Consider the following 17,990-nt stretch of genomic DNA (forward strand, 5'->3'; position numbering starts at 1 on the left):
AAGCTCGCGATTCTGCAGCCACTTGACCTGTAAGTGCAAATAGGGGGAGGGATGACGACACACGCGACCACGGACTCACCGCACTGCTGTGCCACGGCCACCATGGTGTAATGGCGGATAAGGCTGGCCACGAAGGGGAGCGCGCTGGGGCGCAGGTCCTTGATCACGGCCGACATGAACGCCCCGGTCAGCGCTTGCTCGAAGGTCTTGCGCGCCGGCGTGTCTTGGGCTTTGTACCGGTGGGAAATGATCACACTGGGAATGGACTTCTCCGTGAAACTGTGGAAACCAAGAAAACGCTGGGTGGTTCAATCGATTACTGTGAGTGCTTGCCTCCATCACTCCCCTCCCATCAAGAGACAACTCGGCTGATTCCTGGATCACGTTGGTGGGACTGGATTGAGAGTGGAATGATGTTTCTCCTGGTAGGAGAAATCCAAGGTACACACAGAATATCAAGATGCTCTTACTTGGGATGGGCAAGGAGCTGATACAAGGCGTGCTTGTTGTCGTCCAGGCTCATCATGGCCACCAGGAAGCACTTGATCACCTCCCAGGCCTGTCTCCGGTAATACGGCTCCGTGTTGGCGCTCTTCAAGCAGTCCAAGGCCGTCTCAATGGCCTGCAAAAGCAACAAGAGAAAGAAGACATTGGCTTCAGTAACACAGACTATTAAGTAGAAATGTGCGTGAAAATTTATCATTCGGTTCCTTCGTGTTATCGTTTTGTTTCAACCATTCATCTACACAAAACGAATGGCGACATTTTCGTACAAAATGATAGACAGCACAACAATGAAAGCCGCAGTCATCATGCTTGAGTTGGAACAGAGGCCAAAAGTCATCCATTATTCCCTGCACTTTCTTGTTAAGATCTAAGCTGAATGAGGGAGTGGGTCCCTCACCTTCTCCATGGGGAGCTGGATGGAGGCCTTGCAGTCGGAGAACTCGGCGGTGATGCTGGGCCCTTGGATCTCTGTCACGATGTACTGCAGCTTCTGCGACTCCTTCAGCATCTTCCGGTTGCTGCCGCCAAACTTGCCCAGCACGCGATAGGCCACGTGGGAGATGGTCTCAGCCGGGTTGCGCAGCGTCCGCCACAAGGCCTGGGAGAAGAGGAGGAGGAAGGTCGGCACTTGCTTTCGAATCGGATCTTGCCATTACGGCCACCCGGCAGAGCCAAAGAAGCCGAAGCACAACAGCTAAAACGGATCCGTGCACAAGCCTAATGACTGCATAACATCTCGTTAATATTTTATTTTCTATGTATGTTTTTCTCTTCTTTCTGTTTTCTTTTTTCACTTTCTTCTCTTATTGTTTTTTATTTAAAAAGTAAAGGTTTTCCACTGACGTTAAGTCCAGTCGTTACCGACTCTGGGGGTTGGTGCTCATCTCCATTTCTAAACTGAAGAGCCGGCATTGTCCGTAGACACCTCCAAAGTCATGTGGCCGGCATGACTGCATGCAGCCCCGTTACCTTCCCGCCAGAGCGGTACCTATTGATCTACTCACATTGGCATGTTTTGGAACTGCTAGGTTGGCAGGAGCTGCGGCTAACAGCGGGCGCTCATTCCACTCCCGGGATTTGAACCTGGGACCTTTTGGTCCACAAGTTCAGCAGCTCAGCGCTTTAACACACTGTGCCACCAGGGGCCCATATTTTTTTTATTTACACAACAATAAATAAAAATTCAGGATGGAAAAAGAACCGGCCCCCTTTGTAAGCGGACGCTGACCTCCGGCGGTCATTTGCGGTCCCTGAGCGGTTCCTACCTGCATGAGCTCTGCGCGCACGGGCTGGATGTGGTCGTAGAGGAAGTCCGGCTGCAGGTTGTCCACGCACAGCTCGAGGGTCCGCAGGCCTTGGCTGACCAGCGTCTGGGAGCCGTTCAGGGCCGAGACCAGCGGATCCATCAGCATGGGCAAGTAGGGCAGGAGGGAGCTCAGCCGGACCGGGACGGTGAGGCAAAGCTCCACAAAGAGGTCCTTCATGTGCTGCTTGTGCAGGCCGCTCTGCAGCATGTTCAGACCTGCAAGTGACAGTCACCCATCACATCACATCACCCATTCGCATCTTATTGTATTTACAATTTTCTGTGCCAGCCATTGACATACAAATGGGGGCAATCATTGCAATCGCAACCAAAGCAACGGGTCAGTCCCAAGCAAGACCAAGAGTATTAAGGCTAGCAATACATTATCATTGTTGTTGTTGTTATTTATATCCCTCTTTTTCTCTCCACAAAGGAGACTCAAAGGTTCCCTCTCCCTTTGCCTTACCTTGGAGTAAGTTTGGCAGCAAAGGGAGGAACTCCTGGTAGAGGAGGTCGTGGCTCCCTCCGCCGATGGACCGGAAGAGCGCCCGGAGCAGCAGGAAGTAGTTGTAGGGCTCCTTGGCCGTCTGGGCCAGCTCCATGGAGCTGTTCACGATCTTGTGCAGGTGCGGCTGCGGGCACGGAGGCAAAAACAGAGCCTGTCTGTTTCCTGGAAAGGATTCGGGCCCTACCTACACTATCCATCTAAAATCCAGACCACCAGATCTGGGATTCTGGGCCTTACCTTCAGCATCTGTTCGTTCTCGGCCGCAAAGAGCGAGACGGAGCCGAAGACCAGCTTGAAGAGCTTGAGGTACAGGTTGGACAGCTCCACGTTGGAGCCCATTTCGGGCAGCCGGTCCAGAAGGTATTCCACCAGGATGGTTGCAAAAAGAGCCGAAGTCGTTGGGTTGGCCAGGAAGGAATTGGCCACAATCTGGGAAAGAAACACAGGGGAAGAAGGGCGTTCAGCCAATAGGAGCAGTCCCCAAGAGGGGGGCGATTCTGAATCCGGCGGACGGCCATCTGTCGGGAGAGCTTAGATTGTGGATCGGATGGCCCTTGTGGTCTCATCCAACTCTGTGATTATGCATAAGGCCTGGGCCAACTTCAGCCCTCCCTCAAGATGTTTTGGATTTCAGCTCCCACAATTCCTAACAGCCAGTCGCGAAGCAAGTTAACTAACAAGCTAACTATATTTCATCGCAGAATTGTCGCACCCCCATTTTTAGGATGGCGGTTAACTGCATTTCATCACATAATAGTTGCACCCCCATTTTTGGGGGTGGTGGTTGTGTATTATTATATTATTATATTTCGAGGTTCCACTGTACGGCATAATATCCAAACACAAACTGAATTGGCCAGTGAAAATGCAATGGTGCTAGGAATTAATTCCAACAAAATCCCACAAAGGACTACAGCTAGTGTGACCTAATTGCGAATGGACACAGGACAAATCCCACCGGGACAGCGGGCCTACTGTCCTTGGAGCATTTGATCAGGTCATGTAAGTGTTATTTATTTCTATAATTGTATTTTCACTTTCTTAATAATATGTTATTATGTTTGTTATGTAATGTTTGTGTTGTTTTTATTATTGGAAACCGCCCTGAGTCCCAGATAAGGCGGTATATAAATAAAGTATTATTATTATTATTATTATTATTATTATTATTATTATTATTATCAAGCCTGACCCACCAAGTTCTAGAGTTTGGCGTTGCTGTCAAGTGCCCAAAACATACTACCTGGAGGGCGTAGTTCTTCGAGATGCGTTCCACCATGTACGGGACGGTCGTCTGGAAGATCTCCTTGAAAGTCAAGGGGTTCATCATGGTGAAGACGCCGGCAAAGTGCTCCAGGACCTCCTTCTCCTCTTTCATCCGGACCGTCTGGCAGTTGGCCACCCGGATGTACGTCTGCCCGTTTCCAGCTATCTGAACCTTTCGCCCCAGAAAAATATAACAGAATATAACACAACTTGCTCGTCATTAAATGCCTGTAAATATTCTCTCTCATAATACTTCACAAAACTGATTGACACTAGGAAATTGTGCAAATATAAACCGAAAAATATCAACCGTAAAATTACACATCAGTCCGGACACATACCTGATAAATATCCAAGGCCTGCATGGCATATTTGACCAGCTTGATGTAAATCTGGGTCTCTTTCGGTTGCAGCTGCTTATTGGGAATGAACTGTGCTTCTGAAAAACAGTACGGAAATTTCAAAGTAGAGTTACATTTTGCAATCCAAGGATACGCACTCGAGGCATCAAATAATAAAATAATATAATTAACTGTATTTCGTCGCAGAATAGTCACACCCCCATTTTGAATTTCAATATTTATTTTATTGCAATTCAAATAAAATAAGTAAAATTAAAAGAATTAGAATGAAAAAATTAATTAAAATTAAAAAATAAAAGCAGAAAGTCAAAATTAAAATAATTAAAATGAAATCATTGAGTCCGTTATACCTGACCCTTATCTATATTGAAACTTGTCACTTTACAACTGTATTTCCACCTAGATTCGTCTTCCCTTTTATATTTTTTTTCAAGTATGCCTATCTTGATATAGACACTTTTATCAGTTTTGATTGTTGCCCATTTATGTTCTATATTGGACTTTTTACTGGCATATGGTGATTGTTAATCATTTTATTATTGTGTCTTAATGATGTCTTTTAACTATGTTTTGTTTAAATTGTTTTTACTCTCCTGCTTTTAATATTTTATGCTATATGTTGATTACTATGATGGTTTTATTGCTATTGATGTTTTATTGTTGGAATAATTGTTTTATCATTTTATTGTTGTATGTTTTCGGGCTTGGTCCCCATGTAAGCCGCTCCGAGTCCCTATTGGGGAGATGGGGCGGGGTATAAAAATAAATTTATTTTATTATTATTATTATTATTATTATTATTATTATTATTATTATTATTTTATTATGATGCTTTTTGTATGACGGATGACCTTCTGATGTTAAATGTGATTGACTGGGCTTGCTCCCCATGTGAGCCGCTCCGAGTCCCCGTTTGGGGGAGATGGAGGCGGCATACAAAAATAAAGTTATTATTTATTTATTTATTTACATCATTTATATTCCGCCCTTCTTTCTCACCCCAAAGGGGACTCAGGGCGGATCACATTACACATATTAGGCAAACATTCAATGCCTTTTTAACACAGGACAAAGACAAACAAACATAGCTCCGAGCGGGCCTCGAACTTATGACCTCCTGGTCAGTGACTCATTGCTCTCCCATCTGCGCCACAGCCCCGGGCACAGATTATTATTATTATTATTATTATTATTATTATTATTGAAACCTATGGGAGGAACTGAGCGTCGAGGTGCTTGGGCGAGACCTTACCGCCGGGTGCTTTGCAGGAGGTGATGCCCCAGGTGATGGTCTTGACGCCGCAGACCAGGGTCTTGACCAGGCTCCGGCAGTCGGTGACTTGGAAGGTCTGCTTGTCCTCCTTCTCCTTCTCGCCTTGCTTCTCAAAGGCGGGGCCCGGGGTCGCCGGGGGGGCCGCGGAGGGGGGGGGCGGGGGAGGGGGCCGGGGCGGGGGCGGAGCTTCCCCCCGGCGGGACGCCCGGCAAGGCCGCCTCCGCCGCCCCCAGCTCCGACTGCGGCTTGCACTTCTTGAAGATGAGGGACAGCTGGTAGCGGGCGATGGTGTGGAATTTCAGGACAAAGACCTGCACGGAGCACGAGAAGGGGAATGTGGGACACAACACACTTTCACCCAGCACCACAACAGAGTCCAGTGATCCAAAACTCAGAATTAATCCAAAGGTAGACCTGTGAACATGAAAACAGGAACTTCCCCAAGGTAATCTGCCCTGAGATAGGGCGGAATACAAATAAAGTTTTATTTATTATTCGTATTATTATTATAAATTCTCCAACGGTACATAGGCATAAACAGGAACATGAAACAGGAATCTTGACAATACTAGAACCATGAACTTGGAATCATGAATAGGAAACCATTTCTCATTAGCAACATTGTCTTCTCTGAAAGGTCTGAAGCCATAACCACTTAATTTAAGCCCGCCAAGGCACCCATAACATCATGCCTAACACACCTGGACCTCCAGGTCTTCTCACAAATCCTCTGAGAATTACTGAGACTATATCTATATTTATTTGTTTATTTAATACATTTATATCCTGCCCTTCTCACCCCAAAGGGGATTCAGAGAGGCTTACAAATTAAATTTACATACAATATTTTATTATTAGCATAGCACAATACTGGCAATAAATTAGTATATTGTACTATGTCAATATATTGCAATATTATTATTAATATTACAGTAGAGTCTCACTTATCCAAGCTAAACGGGCCGGCAGAAGCTTGGATAAGCAAATATCTTGGATAATAAGGAGGGATTAAGGAAAGGCCTATTAAACGTCAAATTAGGCTATGATTTTACAAATTAAGCACCAAAACATCATGTTATACAACAAATTTGACAGAAAAAGTAGTTCAATATGCAGTAATGTTATGTTGTAATTACTGTATTTACAAATTTAGCACCAAAATATCACGATATATTGAAAACATTGACTACAAAAATGGCTTGGATAATCGAGAAGCTTGGATAAGCGAGGCTTGGATAAGTGAGACTCTACTGAACATGTAATATATAGTATATAATTAACATTATTATATTGTATTATTAGTATTATATTGTATTACAAAATAATATTATTAATATTACATGCATATACAATATATTATAATATTATATATTATTGTAATATATATATATATATACATATACATATACATACATATACATATACATATACACACACACACACACACACACACACACACATATATATATATATATATATATATATATATATATATATATATATATAAAAAATTAGCATAGCATGTTACTGGTGGGAGGGGCCTACAGGTGATGCAAAGGAGACAAGATGGAACTGTCTATAATAATAACAACAATAATATAATAATAATAATAATAATAATAATAATAAGATCTCAGCCAAAAGATCTCAGCTGGCATTTGGAAACAATAGACATTGACAAAATTACGATCTGCCAACTGCAAAAGGCCACCTTACTGGGATCTGCACGCATCATCCGAAAATACATCACACAGTCCTAGACACTTGGGAAGTGTTCGACTTGTGGTTTTGTGAAACGAAATCCCGCATACCTATCTTGTTTGCTGTGTCATACAATGTCGTTGTGTCAATAATAATAATAATAATAGATATGTAGCCGCTCCGAGTCCCCTTCGGAAGAGACCAAGTGGGGTATAAATAAATATTATAATAGTAATCACCCTGTACCTCCAACATGCGCATGAGGATGTCTCGCCCGTTTCCGTTTTCCTGCTCGCTCTTGGAGCGGATGCAATCCACCAGGTTCAGCAGGAGCTTGCACGACATGGTCTGGATGCTGCTGGGCAAGGACTCGTCGTCGATGTTCTTGGCAAATAACTGGACGGCGAGAGAGAGGTCGTTGAGCGGCAAGTGCTGCCGGACGTGATGGACCAGATCCGCCAGCGTGCTGTAGGCGAGGGGCCTGGGCGGGAGAAAGCAGACCGTTCACGCGTCCCCGTCCCGACTGCCTTCTCTCTTTCCAGCTGGTGTTGATACCAACAGAGAGAGCAGCAAACGAGCTCAGAGTAATCTTGCACGTCCACACCACGGACTCAACCAAGTCAACCGTTTTCAATACAGACCTCAGAGTTTCGCGGGCCGTGTATCCAGAGCCGATGAGGATGGATTCGTCAAACAGCTTGTCCATGCATGGGATGAACTCTGGAATTGTTTAAAAACCAAACAAAGGTGTTACAACATGATCAAAAGTAGGAAAACAACAAGAATCAGTAACTATGTACAAGGAGTTTTAACAATCACACCGTGACTTTGTTCCATAGGGAATGACAAACCAGGATTCCAAAGAACTCTGGATGATTATGAGCACAAAAGGTAAGCTTTTATTTATTATTTATTTATTTACAGCATTTATATTCCGCCCTTCTCGCCCCGAAGGGGACTCAGGGCAGATCACATTACACATATAAGGTAAACATTCAATGCCTTGACATAGAACAGAGACAGAGACAAGACGCAGGCACCGGGCTGGCCTCGAACTCATGACCTCTTGGTCAGAGTGATTTGTTGATTTGCTGCAGCTGGCTTGCTTTCCAGCCTGCGCCACAGCCCGGTCCTAATGCATTGTGGCATTATTAGGATATAAAGTGGGGTGTAAATAAATATTTTAATAATTTTAATTGATAATAAATACATATTCTTATGTATCTTATAGCACTTTTAACTTCCTCCATGTTTACAAGTCTCACTTAGTGCACTTTGATCAGCCCATCCTTATGTTTTTATTGATGTGTTTTAACTTTGTCTTATTAATGGTTTGATATTTAATCATATGTTTTAATTTTTCATTTGTGCGGTTTCGGTATTTGGTGTTTTTGTATGTATACTCTTTTGCATTTGTAAGCCGCCCTGAGTCCCTGCGGGGAGACAGAGGCGGGGTACAAGAATAAAATTATTATTATTATTATTATTATTATTATTATTATTATTATTATTATTATTATTATATAGGGAGGGGAAACAGGTAACATACGGCTCCTCAAATCCGTGGTGAGAATGTGCTTGGCTGCAATGAGGAGCTCCTTCCTCAGGTGAGCCGTCTCGGCAGGACAGTTTGACAACAGCTGCAACATCCCTTTCACCATCTGCTGCGAATACTTGGCCACCAACTCCTATTAGAAAGCAAAAGGGAATCGGAAATATTATATTTCATCATATAAGACTGGCTTCGGGTCCCGTTTAGGGAGAAAAATGGTATACAAATAAAGATATATTATTATTGTTTTTATTATTTTATTATGACACAGCAAACATGATAGATATGCTGGATTTATTATTATTATTAGTAGTAGTAGTAGTAGTAGTTTGCCAAAAAAAATGGGAGGTGCAACTACTATCTGGTGCGACTATTATGCGATGAAACACAGAATATTTATGGCATCTGTTATTTAATATCCCAATGATAATATACCACATGTAATCCTCCAGCAGCCTGAGCGAGAATATCAGTCTCCACTGCTGCTTACCTGGTAAATTCGGATGATGTAAGCCAAGAAGGATAACGTTTTGATCTGTGCGGCGATGAAGTCCGCGTACAGCTCTTTGTTGTAGAGTTTGTGCTGCCTGGAAATGGAAGAGTTTGGCCGTTACCAAGGAAGTGACCGTGCAAACCGTTATGGGCTTGAGCATGGCAGGTTAAACCACTACCAACGCAATTTGGACCAGTCAAGCGATTTTGTTCCCTGGCCTTACCTTGCTTGCGTGGACACCTGGATAATAATCGTATTCATGATCAAGGGCACGAATTCAGCCACCACGTTGTGGATGTTCAGTTTGTATAGCTGAAGAAAGACCAAAAAATAATAATTTCAACAACAAATAAAACGTGGGGTTTGGTGGGGAGGGAAAGGAGAAGAGCTCGAAAGCACAACACACGCGTGAGGAGGAGTCCTGACCTGATACATGAGGACGACAATGATGGGCAGCTCGGCCAGGACCTTCAGGGAGAGGGAGCCTCGCGGGATGATCGAATGCTGCGGAAACAAAAGCAAGTCCGGTCTCACAACATAGGCAATGCCTTTAAAAACAGAGTTAAAAAATAAAATTATTATTATTATTATTATTATTATTATTATTATTATTATTATGGTATGCTCGATTCCGGCCACAGGGGGAGCTGCCACTTCATCATCCACTGTGACGCTGAGTCCTTCTTGATGGTAGTACTTCCTCATGCTCTTCGCATGCCGCCAGCTGTTTTTTATGGTGTTGTAAATTAAGTTGAATTAGCCTCCCCGCATTAAGCGGTACCTAGAATCATATACCTCACAACATCAAAGGATGCCTGCCATAGGGAGAAACATCAGGAGAGAATGCTTCCGGGACATAACCATATATCCCAAAAAACTCAAAGCAACCCAAAGCTCAAGTTTAGTTTTAGAAGTACTCAATTTCAATCGTACCGTCCTGGTCTCGCTGTCGTCCCGTTCGGGGTTGACCTTCACGACGATAGTGGTGATCATGCCCACCATCTCCGGGGTGGGGACCGTGTTTTCGGGGATGACCTGCGGGTTCTCGAAGTAGCGATTCTGCAACAACAAGCAGGAGGTGGACGTCACGGATAGTATTTGGCTCACATGCCTAAGTTCACGGGACACCATCACACAAGCATTCCTCATTGCACAGCGTTGAATCCAAGTAGACACCTCTGCCACAGACACACATACACTTTTTTCACTTTTATCATGTGTATTAATGTTTACTCCATTTTCTGTATTTCATTGTGTTGCACTTATTTTATTATCTATGTTGTAAGCCGCCCCGAGTCCCCTGGAGACGGGGAAGGATATTATTATTATTATTATTATTATTATTATTATTATTATTATTATTATTTTATGACACAGCAAACAAGATAGATATGCTGGATTTCGTATCACAAAATCTCAAGTCGAATACTTCCCAAGCATTTAGGACTGTGTGATGTATTTTTGGATGATGCGTGCAGATCCCAGCAGGGTGGCCTTTTGCAGTTGTTGTTGTTGTTGTTGTTATTATTATTATTTGAAACACAACAAGATAAGTCCACAGCAGACACTCTGCTGACTGTTGTACTGGATCACATGCCGGACACTTCCCAAGTTGTTGTTATTGTTGTTGTTATTACTATTATTACTATTATTATTATTTATATCCTGCCCCGTCTCTCCAGGGGAATCGGGGCAGCTTACAACATAAATTATTATTCATAATAATTATTTATAATTATTGTTGTTGTTGTTATTATTATTATTATTATTTCTATTATTATTATTATTATTTCCAACTCGTTCCCATCATGGCAATGAATGAACCTCAAAGGCATTCGTGTAACACAGGAACGGCAACACCTACCACCACTTTAGGGAGTTCTTTGTAAATCTGCTTCACAAAATCCAAAAAATGATGAATCTGTGCAGGAGGGAAAACAGAGAGAGAGAGAAACGGTCTATTGATAATATCTGAATCCTCGTACCTGAATCAACATGCCTTTTAGCACGTCCCCACTTCACCCTAATTCTCTAACATGTTAGTAGCTTGATACTAACCTCTTGGGTGATGGGAGGCCGGAACTGTTTGTGCAGCTCGATGATGATTCTCAAGCAAATCAGGACGTTTTCTTCGTTCTCCGTCTGAAAATCAGGGGAAAAGAGGAGGACAAGGTGGACTCAGACCAATGGCGTGACCCAAACAATTTAGGTGACTGGTAGATGCAGGACCAATTTCTTTCTATATACCATATATATTCGAGTATAAGCCGACCCGTGTATAAGCCAAGGTACCTAATTTTACCACAAAAAACTGGGAAAACATTGACTCCAGTATAAGCTGAGATACCAATAAAATTACATGAATTGAGGCATCAGTAGTTTAAATGTTTTTGAATATTTACATAAAGCTCAAATTTAAGATAAGACTGTCCAACTCTGATTAAATCATTATTTTCATCTTCTTCAATGTAAATGTGCTTATGTATCCCTATAGTAATACAGTAGAGTCTCACTTATCCAAGCTAAACGGGCCGGCAGAAGCTTGGATAAGCGAATAACTTGGATAATAAGGAGGGATTAAGGAAAAGCCTATTAAACATCAAATTAGGTTATGATTTTACAAATTAAGCACCAAAACATCATGTTAAACAACAAATTTGACAGAAAAAGTAGTTCAATACGCAGTAATGTTATGTTGTAATTACTGTATTTACGAATTTAGCACCAAAATATCACAATATATTGAAAACATTGACTACAAAAATGGCTTGGATTATCCAGAGGCTTGGATTAGCGGGGCTTGGATGAGTGAGACTCTACTGTAATAGAGTGAAATAATAAATGCAATAATAATAAAAATAAATGCAATAAAATAATAAATGTAATAATAGAGTAAAATAATAAATGTATTAACAATAATAATAATAATAATAATAATAGAGTAAAATAAATGTAAAAATAACAACAATAATAGAGTAAAATAATAAATGTAATAATAATAATTAATAGAGTAAAATAATAATTTGTTCTTCATGTCAGGAGCGACTTGAGAAACTGCAAGTTGCTTCTGGTGTGAGCGAATTGGCCGTCTGCAAGGACGTTGCTCAGGGGACGCCTGGATGTTTTGATGTTTTTATCATCCTTGTGGGAGGCTTCTCTCATGGAGCTGGAGCTGATAGAGGGAGCTCATCCGCACTCTCCCCAGGTGGGATTCGAACCTAGCAGCTTTCAGGTCAGCAACCCAACCTTCAAGTCACAAGGCTTTAATCCACTACGCCACCAGGGGCTCCACTGAAATAATAAATGTAACAATACCAATAATAATATAGAAAAATAATAAATATACCATATATACTTGAGTATAAGCTGACCTGAATATAAGCCCACCAGGACCCTCACCCGAGTATAAGCCAAGGAGGGTTTTTTTCAGTCCTAAAAAAGGGCTGAAAAACTAGGCTTATACTTGAGTGTATACAGTGTCTATATTTCCACTATATTTCTAACTTTTCCCATGTTTTGATGACAGAACCCATTAGGAAATGACATGGATAACCCAGGAACACAAATCGTAGTGTGATATGAATCAAAACGGAGCGTACCTCTAGAAACCTGAACATCACGGACAGGATGTTCTTTGTGTGTGGGCGAAGGTGCTCGTTGGTCGGGATCCGGTGGATTATCTCCAGGACCAACTTCCTGAGTTGCTGCAGAGGAGGGAAAGAGAGAAAGTCAAAGGGAGAGGATCAAAAGCTCTACCAACGAGGGAGACAGACTAGAGAGATGATTGGCCGAAACTAACAAAATGAAGTTCAACAGGGACAAATGCAAGATACTTCATTTCGGCAGAAAAAATGGAAATCAAAGATACAGAACGGGGGACGAGGCCTGGCTAGACAGCAGTGTGTGCGAAAAAGACCTTGGAGTCCTTGTGGACAACAAGTTAAACATGAGCCAGGAATGTGATGCGGCTGCTAAAAAAGCCAACGGGATTCTGTCCTGCATCAATAGGGGAATAGCGTCTAGATCCAGGGAAGTCCTGCTCCCCCTTATTCTATTCTGCCTTGGTCAGACCACACCTGGAATCACACTGTGTCCAATTCTGGGCACCACAGTTGAAGGGAGATGTTGACAAGCTGGAAAGCGTCCAGAGGAGGGCGACTAAAATGATGAAGGGTCTGGAGAACAAGAATCCCTATGAGGAGCAGCTTAAAGAGCTGGGCATGTTTAGCCTGCAGAAGAGAAGGCTGAGAGGAGACATGATAGCCATGTACAAATACGTGAAGGGAAGTCATAGGGAGGAGGGAGCAAGTCTTGGAGACTAGGACGCAAGGGAACAAGGGCTTCAAACTACAGGAAAGGAAGGAGATTCCACCTGAACATCAGGAAGAACTTCCTCACTGTGAGAAGGGCTGTTCGACAGTGGAACTCTCTGCCCCGGACTGTGGTGGAGGCTCCTTCTTTGGAGGCTTTTAAACAGAGGCTGGATGGTCATCTGTCGGGGGTGCTTTGAATGCGATTTCCTGCTTCTTGGCAGGGGGTTGGACTGGATGGCCCATGAGGTCTCTTCCAACTCTACTATTCTATGATTCTATGAGAACCGAGCCAGAGGAATACGGGAAATGTTCCGGGATACCTGTGCCGGCTTCTCCTGCAGGAACTGCACCTCCCCGTCCTGGAGGAAGGTGAGGAAGCGCGGGATGATGTGCTCCAGGAAGGTGGAATACTGCGGGGACGAGGTCACGTTCTGGGAATGAGAAGAAGACTTCTCAGCGCCCCCGTCCGTTCCCAAACAAAACCCAAAGAAGTTGAACAGAGAACGGGGAATAATAACGTCGTTTCTTACCCAAGGGATATTGTGAATATTTTTATGAATATTTCTGCATATACTTTATTAATATTTCTGCAATATCTGTAAATATTTTAATGAATATTTCTGCAAATATGTTTAAGAATATTTATGTGACTATTTTGAGAATACTTAATATTTCTGCTTACGAATATTTACGTATATTTCTGAAAATATTTCTATGAATATTTCTGCAGATATTTTATGAATATTTTATGACTATTTTGAGAATATTTATGAATATTTCCTTGAATATTTTATTAATGAATATTTCTGCAAATATTTTATGACTATTTCTATGAATACGTCTGCAAATATTTTATGACTATTTCTATGAATACTGCAGATATTTTTATGAATATTTCTGTAAATATTTTGACGGATATTTTTTGTGAATATATTTCTTCCAACATTTTTATGAATACTTTTTTGTGAATATTGTTGCACCTAATTTTATAAATATTTCTGCAAATATTTTATGAATATTTTGAGAATATTTGTAAATATTTCTGTAAATATTTTATGAATATTTCCTTGAATATTTCATTAATACTTTTGTGAATATTTCTGCAAATGTTTATGAATATTTCTGAAAATATTTCTATGAACATTTCTGCAGATATTTTTACAGGCCAACCCCAGAGGGCACCAGCCATTCGTACCTCGAAATTTTCACTGACTTCTTGCATCATCTTCAGCTTGGTTTCATCGGCTGCAAAACAGAACGTGAGACGGCGATGGCGAAGCCACATAGAATGAGACCCCCTCCTGTCAGTCAACCTCCCTTTGACAGAAGCAGTCAGATCTTATCAGTCTGGCCCTCATCACCCAGAATGCCAAGCCCACCAATCACAGCTCCCATGCGCCCGCTCACACTCATCCGTCTCCACACACTCGCACGCTCACTCGCACACAGGGTGGTCGGGTTCGAGGCAAGGCTTCTCATCATTTTGCTTCTTTATTCAAACCGAGATTTGGGAAATCTCAGGTCTCACTTCTCCTGAGTGGTAAATAATATCCACTAGTACTCATGCAAGGCACTCGGGTTTCTCAGTTGTTAGACTGATGTGCCAGGTTATCTCTCTGAACCGTTAGGATCAAAGATATGCCAAGGCACAAAATATACAGCAGAGCTTCAAAAGTGTTATTTCCGGAGTGGTAAATGTTATAATATGCAAGGCCACTCAGGTTTCTCAGTTGTTAGACTGATATCCCTGGAAATCTCTCTGAACTGTTAGGAACAAAGATACGCCAACGCACAAAATAGAGAGCAGATCTTCAAAAGTGTTATTTCCTGAGTGGTAAATGTTATAATATCCACTAGTACTCATGCAAGGCCACTCAGGTTTCTCAGTTGTTAGACTGATATCCCTGGAAATCTCTCTGAACTGTTAGGAACAAAGATACGCCAACGCACAAAATATAGAGCAGATCTTCATAAGTGTTGTTTCAGTTGCCCAAAAGAAAACATCTTCTCTCCCATAGTTTTTAAATCATGCTCTCAAGAGATCAAAAAAAAATGAACTAAAATTATTAGTAACTAACTCGGATAATTGCATACTGTACTGAATGACTTCTAAAACGGAGTCTCAGTCTGAACAGTCCCAGACCTGGTCACGTGGTCTGCAGTCCCTCCAACAACATAGAGTTAAGGGAAAGCTGCATCCCAATATAGACATTCCATATAGTAAGCAATCTCAATTATATACATCACAAATAATTAGTATTAGGAGGCTTGTAAAAGGTTGCTATGTCCAACAAGGGCACACTCACGCGTGTTGACGTCCGTGAGGGCGGCCACGAACTGGAGGTATTTCTTCATCAGCGTGGTCTGGTCGACCACCGTGGGCCCTTGCGTGGAGACAAAGGCCATCTCTGCGCCGAGCGGGGTCTCCTCCCTTCGGACTGAGGAAAAGGAAGCGCAGGAATAGGTGTTAGCTGGCCCTGACTGTTTCATGCCGGGGATTCAGCTCCGTAGGGACCCCCAAACGCAGCAGCGTTGCCCAGACGCGGATCACGGAACACAACAAGCATTGCAAACTAATTCAACCAGAGAAGTCAGCCGTAGCTGTGGTTCTTCTGCCTAACAGCGGAGTAACCTGTGTGCCATTATTAGCGACATTTATATCCCGCCCTTCTCAGCCTGAAGGGGACTCAGGGCGGCTTACAAGTTATATATACATACAATATATTATATTATTAGTATAGCACAATATAAGCACTACATAAGCATTATATATTATTACAGTAGAGTCTCACTTATCCAACGTTCTGGATTATCCAACGCATTTTTGTAGTCAATGTTTTCAATACATCATAATATTTTGGTGCTAATTTTGTAAATACAGTAATTACTACATAGCATTAATGTGTAACGAACTACTTTTTCTGTCAAATTTGTTGTATAACATGATGTTTTGGTGCTTAATTTGTAAAATCATAACCTAATTTGATGTTTAATAGGCTTCTCCTTAATCTCTCCTTATTATTCAACATATTCGCTTATCCAAGGTTCTGCCGGCCCGTTTATGTTGGATAAGTGAGACTCTACTGTATATTGTACTAAACGACTATATTGCAATATTAATAATATTACATGTAATATAAATATACAATTATAATAGTGTATTAGTATTATTACATTGTATTACATCAGAATATGATCAACATTATATGTATATACAATATATTGTAATATTAGTTTAGTATGATATTATATATTATTATATTGTTAATTTGATAGCAATTGATTAAATTAAATTAAACAATTAAATTGATTAATCATACGTGAATTACGTGAATGCTTATGAATTATCACTTGTTCAAAGGGCTGGCTTCTAGCAAGTTCACGCTTTCCTTGACTAGTGGTTGTGAATAATCCAAACCTGTGGACTATTATATTATTATTTGTGGACACAAAAATGCTGGACCACTTTCACAACCACCACGTCAGACGACACTGAGAAGCCGCTGAAATCCACAAGAAGCAGGTGGACAACAGAGAGGAGGAAACCATGAAAACAAACACAATCTGGCTCCCAGTATTTAAAACAACTCCAAAGTCAGGACAGTAAACAAAGAACAACACTGCAAAAACAGGGGAATTCCAGGCATGAAACAATCAGGGCCAGCTAACACCACTCTATGAGATAGATATAGTATCATAGATTGGGAAGGGACCCCAAAGGCCATCCCATCGACCCCCCTTCTTAAGTACTGCCCGGCAAGAAGGCAACACCCGATCCCTCCCAAAAGATGGCCATCCAGCCAGAGATAGAACTGAGGCGCAGGCAGTCCCCATGTGAGTAGGTCTGCTCTTCAGCTGGATTTGTATCTACGCTGCCATATAATATATAGACATATATTATGTATTCAAAGATACTCACGCCTTCCCTGCAAGGCAGGCCCCAAGCAGCACAAGAGAAGGAGGGGGGCCCGCCCTTTGTGCCAACGGATTGGCAGCCCGGCCAGCCAATCGGCGCCGCAATTCTCAGAGGCAGCCCCGCCCTCTCCCGCCACGGCTCCGCCCTTTGCGCCCACGGACAGCCCCGCCGGCCAATGGGCGACGCGATTCCCCGCGCCCACCGACGAGGCCCCGCCCACCGCTCTGTCTCTCGGCTCAATGCTTGCCTTGGCCACGCCCCCTCCCGCCGTGGCCACGCCCCCTCCGGGAAATCTCTCTGTGCCTGTGTCTCTCACCGGATCGCCTTTGGCTCTCTTCGGGACAGAAGGGAAGGGGACGGAAGGCGCCTCTCTGCCCGCTTCTCGCCTCTCCTCTCCGGCCGCCTGGCCTTCCTCCCCGGCCCGGCCACGCCCCGCCCCCCGGCGGAAGTACACCGAGGCCTCACTTCCGGCCCCGCCTCTTTCCCTACACGTGGGAGGACGTACACTTCCGGTTCCCATCGCTTCAGCCCTTTGGATGAATTTACCCGAACCGTTACCTTCCCGCCAGAGCCGGCTTTGTCCATAGACGTCGCCTACGTCATGTGGCCAGCATGAATGCATGGAACGTCGTTACCTTTCCACCAGAGCAGTACCTATTGATCTACTCACGTTTGCATGTTTTCGAACTGCTAGGTCGGCAGAAGCTGGGGCTAACAGCCAGAGCTCACCCTGCTCCACAGATTCGAACCGCCTACCTTAATCTACTTGCAGTACCTATTGATCTACTCACAT

At 42.9% G+C, this 17,990-nt stretch overlaps 1 protein-coding gene across 1 annotated transcript in view; it reads right to left on the bottom strand.

Moving 5' to 3' along the window:
* trrap (transformation/transcription domain associated protein) overlaps positions 1 to 17,631 on the bottom strand; it is a 74,601-nt gene extending 56,970 nt beyond the window's left edge. The window contains 24 exon segments of the mRNA XM_062964168.1: positions 80 to 279; positions 471 to 622; positions 905 to 1,105; positions 1,773 to 2,029; positions 2,280 to 2,445; positions 2,559 to 2,750; positions 3,565 to 3,759; positions 3,929 to 4,026; positions 5,202 to 5,392; positions 5,394 to 5,533; positions 7,170 to 7,404; positions 7,565 to 7,643; positions 8,473 to 8,611; positions 8,966 to 9,062; positions 9,192 to 9,280; positions 9,395 to 9,472; positions 9,902 to 10,027; positions 10,833 to 10,889; positions 11,027 to 11,110; positions 12,568 to 12,672; positions 13,602 to 13,712; positions 14,477 to 14,526; positions 15,588 to 15,719; positions 17,514 to 17,631. Of these exon segments, the coding sequence (XP_062820238.1) occupies positions 80 to 279; positions 471 to 622; positions 905 to 1,105; positions 1,773 to 2,029; positions 2,280 to 2,445; positions 2,559 to 2,750; positions 3,565 to 3,759; positions 3,929 to 4,026; positions 5,202 to 5,392; positions 5,394 to 5,533; positions 7,170 to 7,404; positions 7,565 to 7,643; positions 8,473 to 8,611; positions 8,966 to 9,062; positions 9,192 to 9,280; positions 9,395 to 9,472; positions 9,902 to 10,027; positions 10,833 to 10,889; positions 11,027 to 11,110; positions 12,568 to 12,672; positions 13,602 to 13,712; positions 14,477 to 14,526; positions 15,588 to 15,687 (3,142 nt within the window). The 5' untranslated portion in view covers positions 15,688 to 15,719; positions 17,514 to 17,631.
* Positions 17,632 to 17,990: the final 359 nt, after the last annotated feature.

This window comes from Anolis carolinensis, unplaced genomic scaffold, assembly GCF_035594765.1.
Source record: "Anolis carolinensis isolate JA03-04 unplaced genomic scaffold, rAnoCar3.1.pri scaffold_13, whole genome shotgun sequence".
NCBI classification, from domain to species: domain Eukaryota; kingdom Metazoa; phylum Chordata; class Lepidosauria; order Squamata; family Dactyloidae; genus Anolis; species Anolis carolinensis.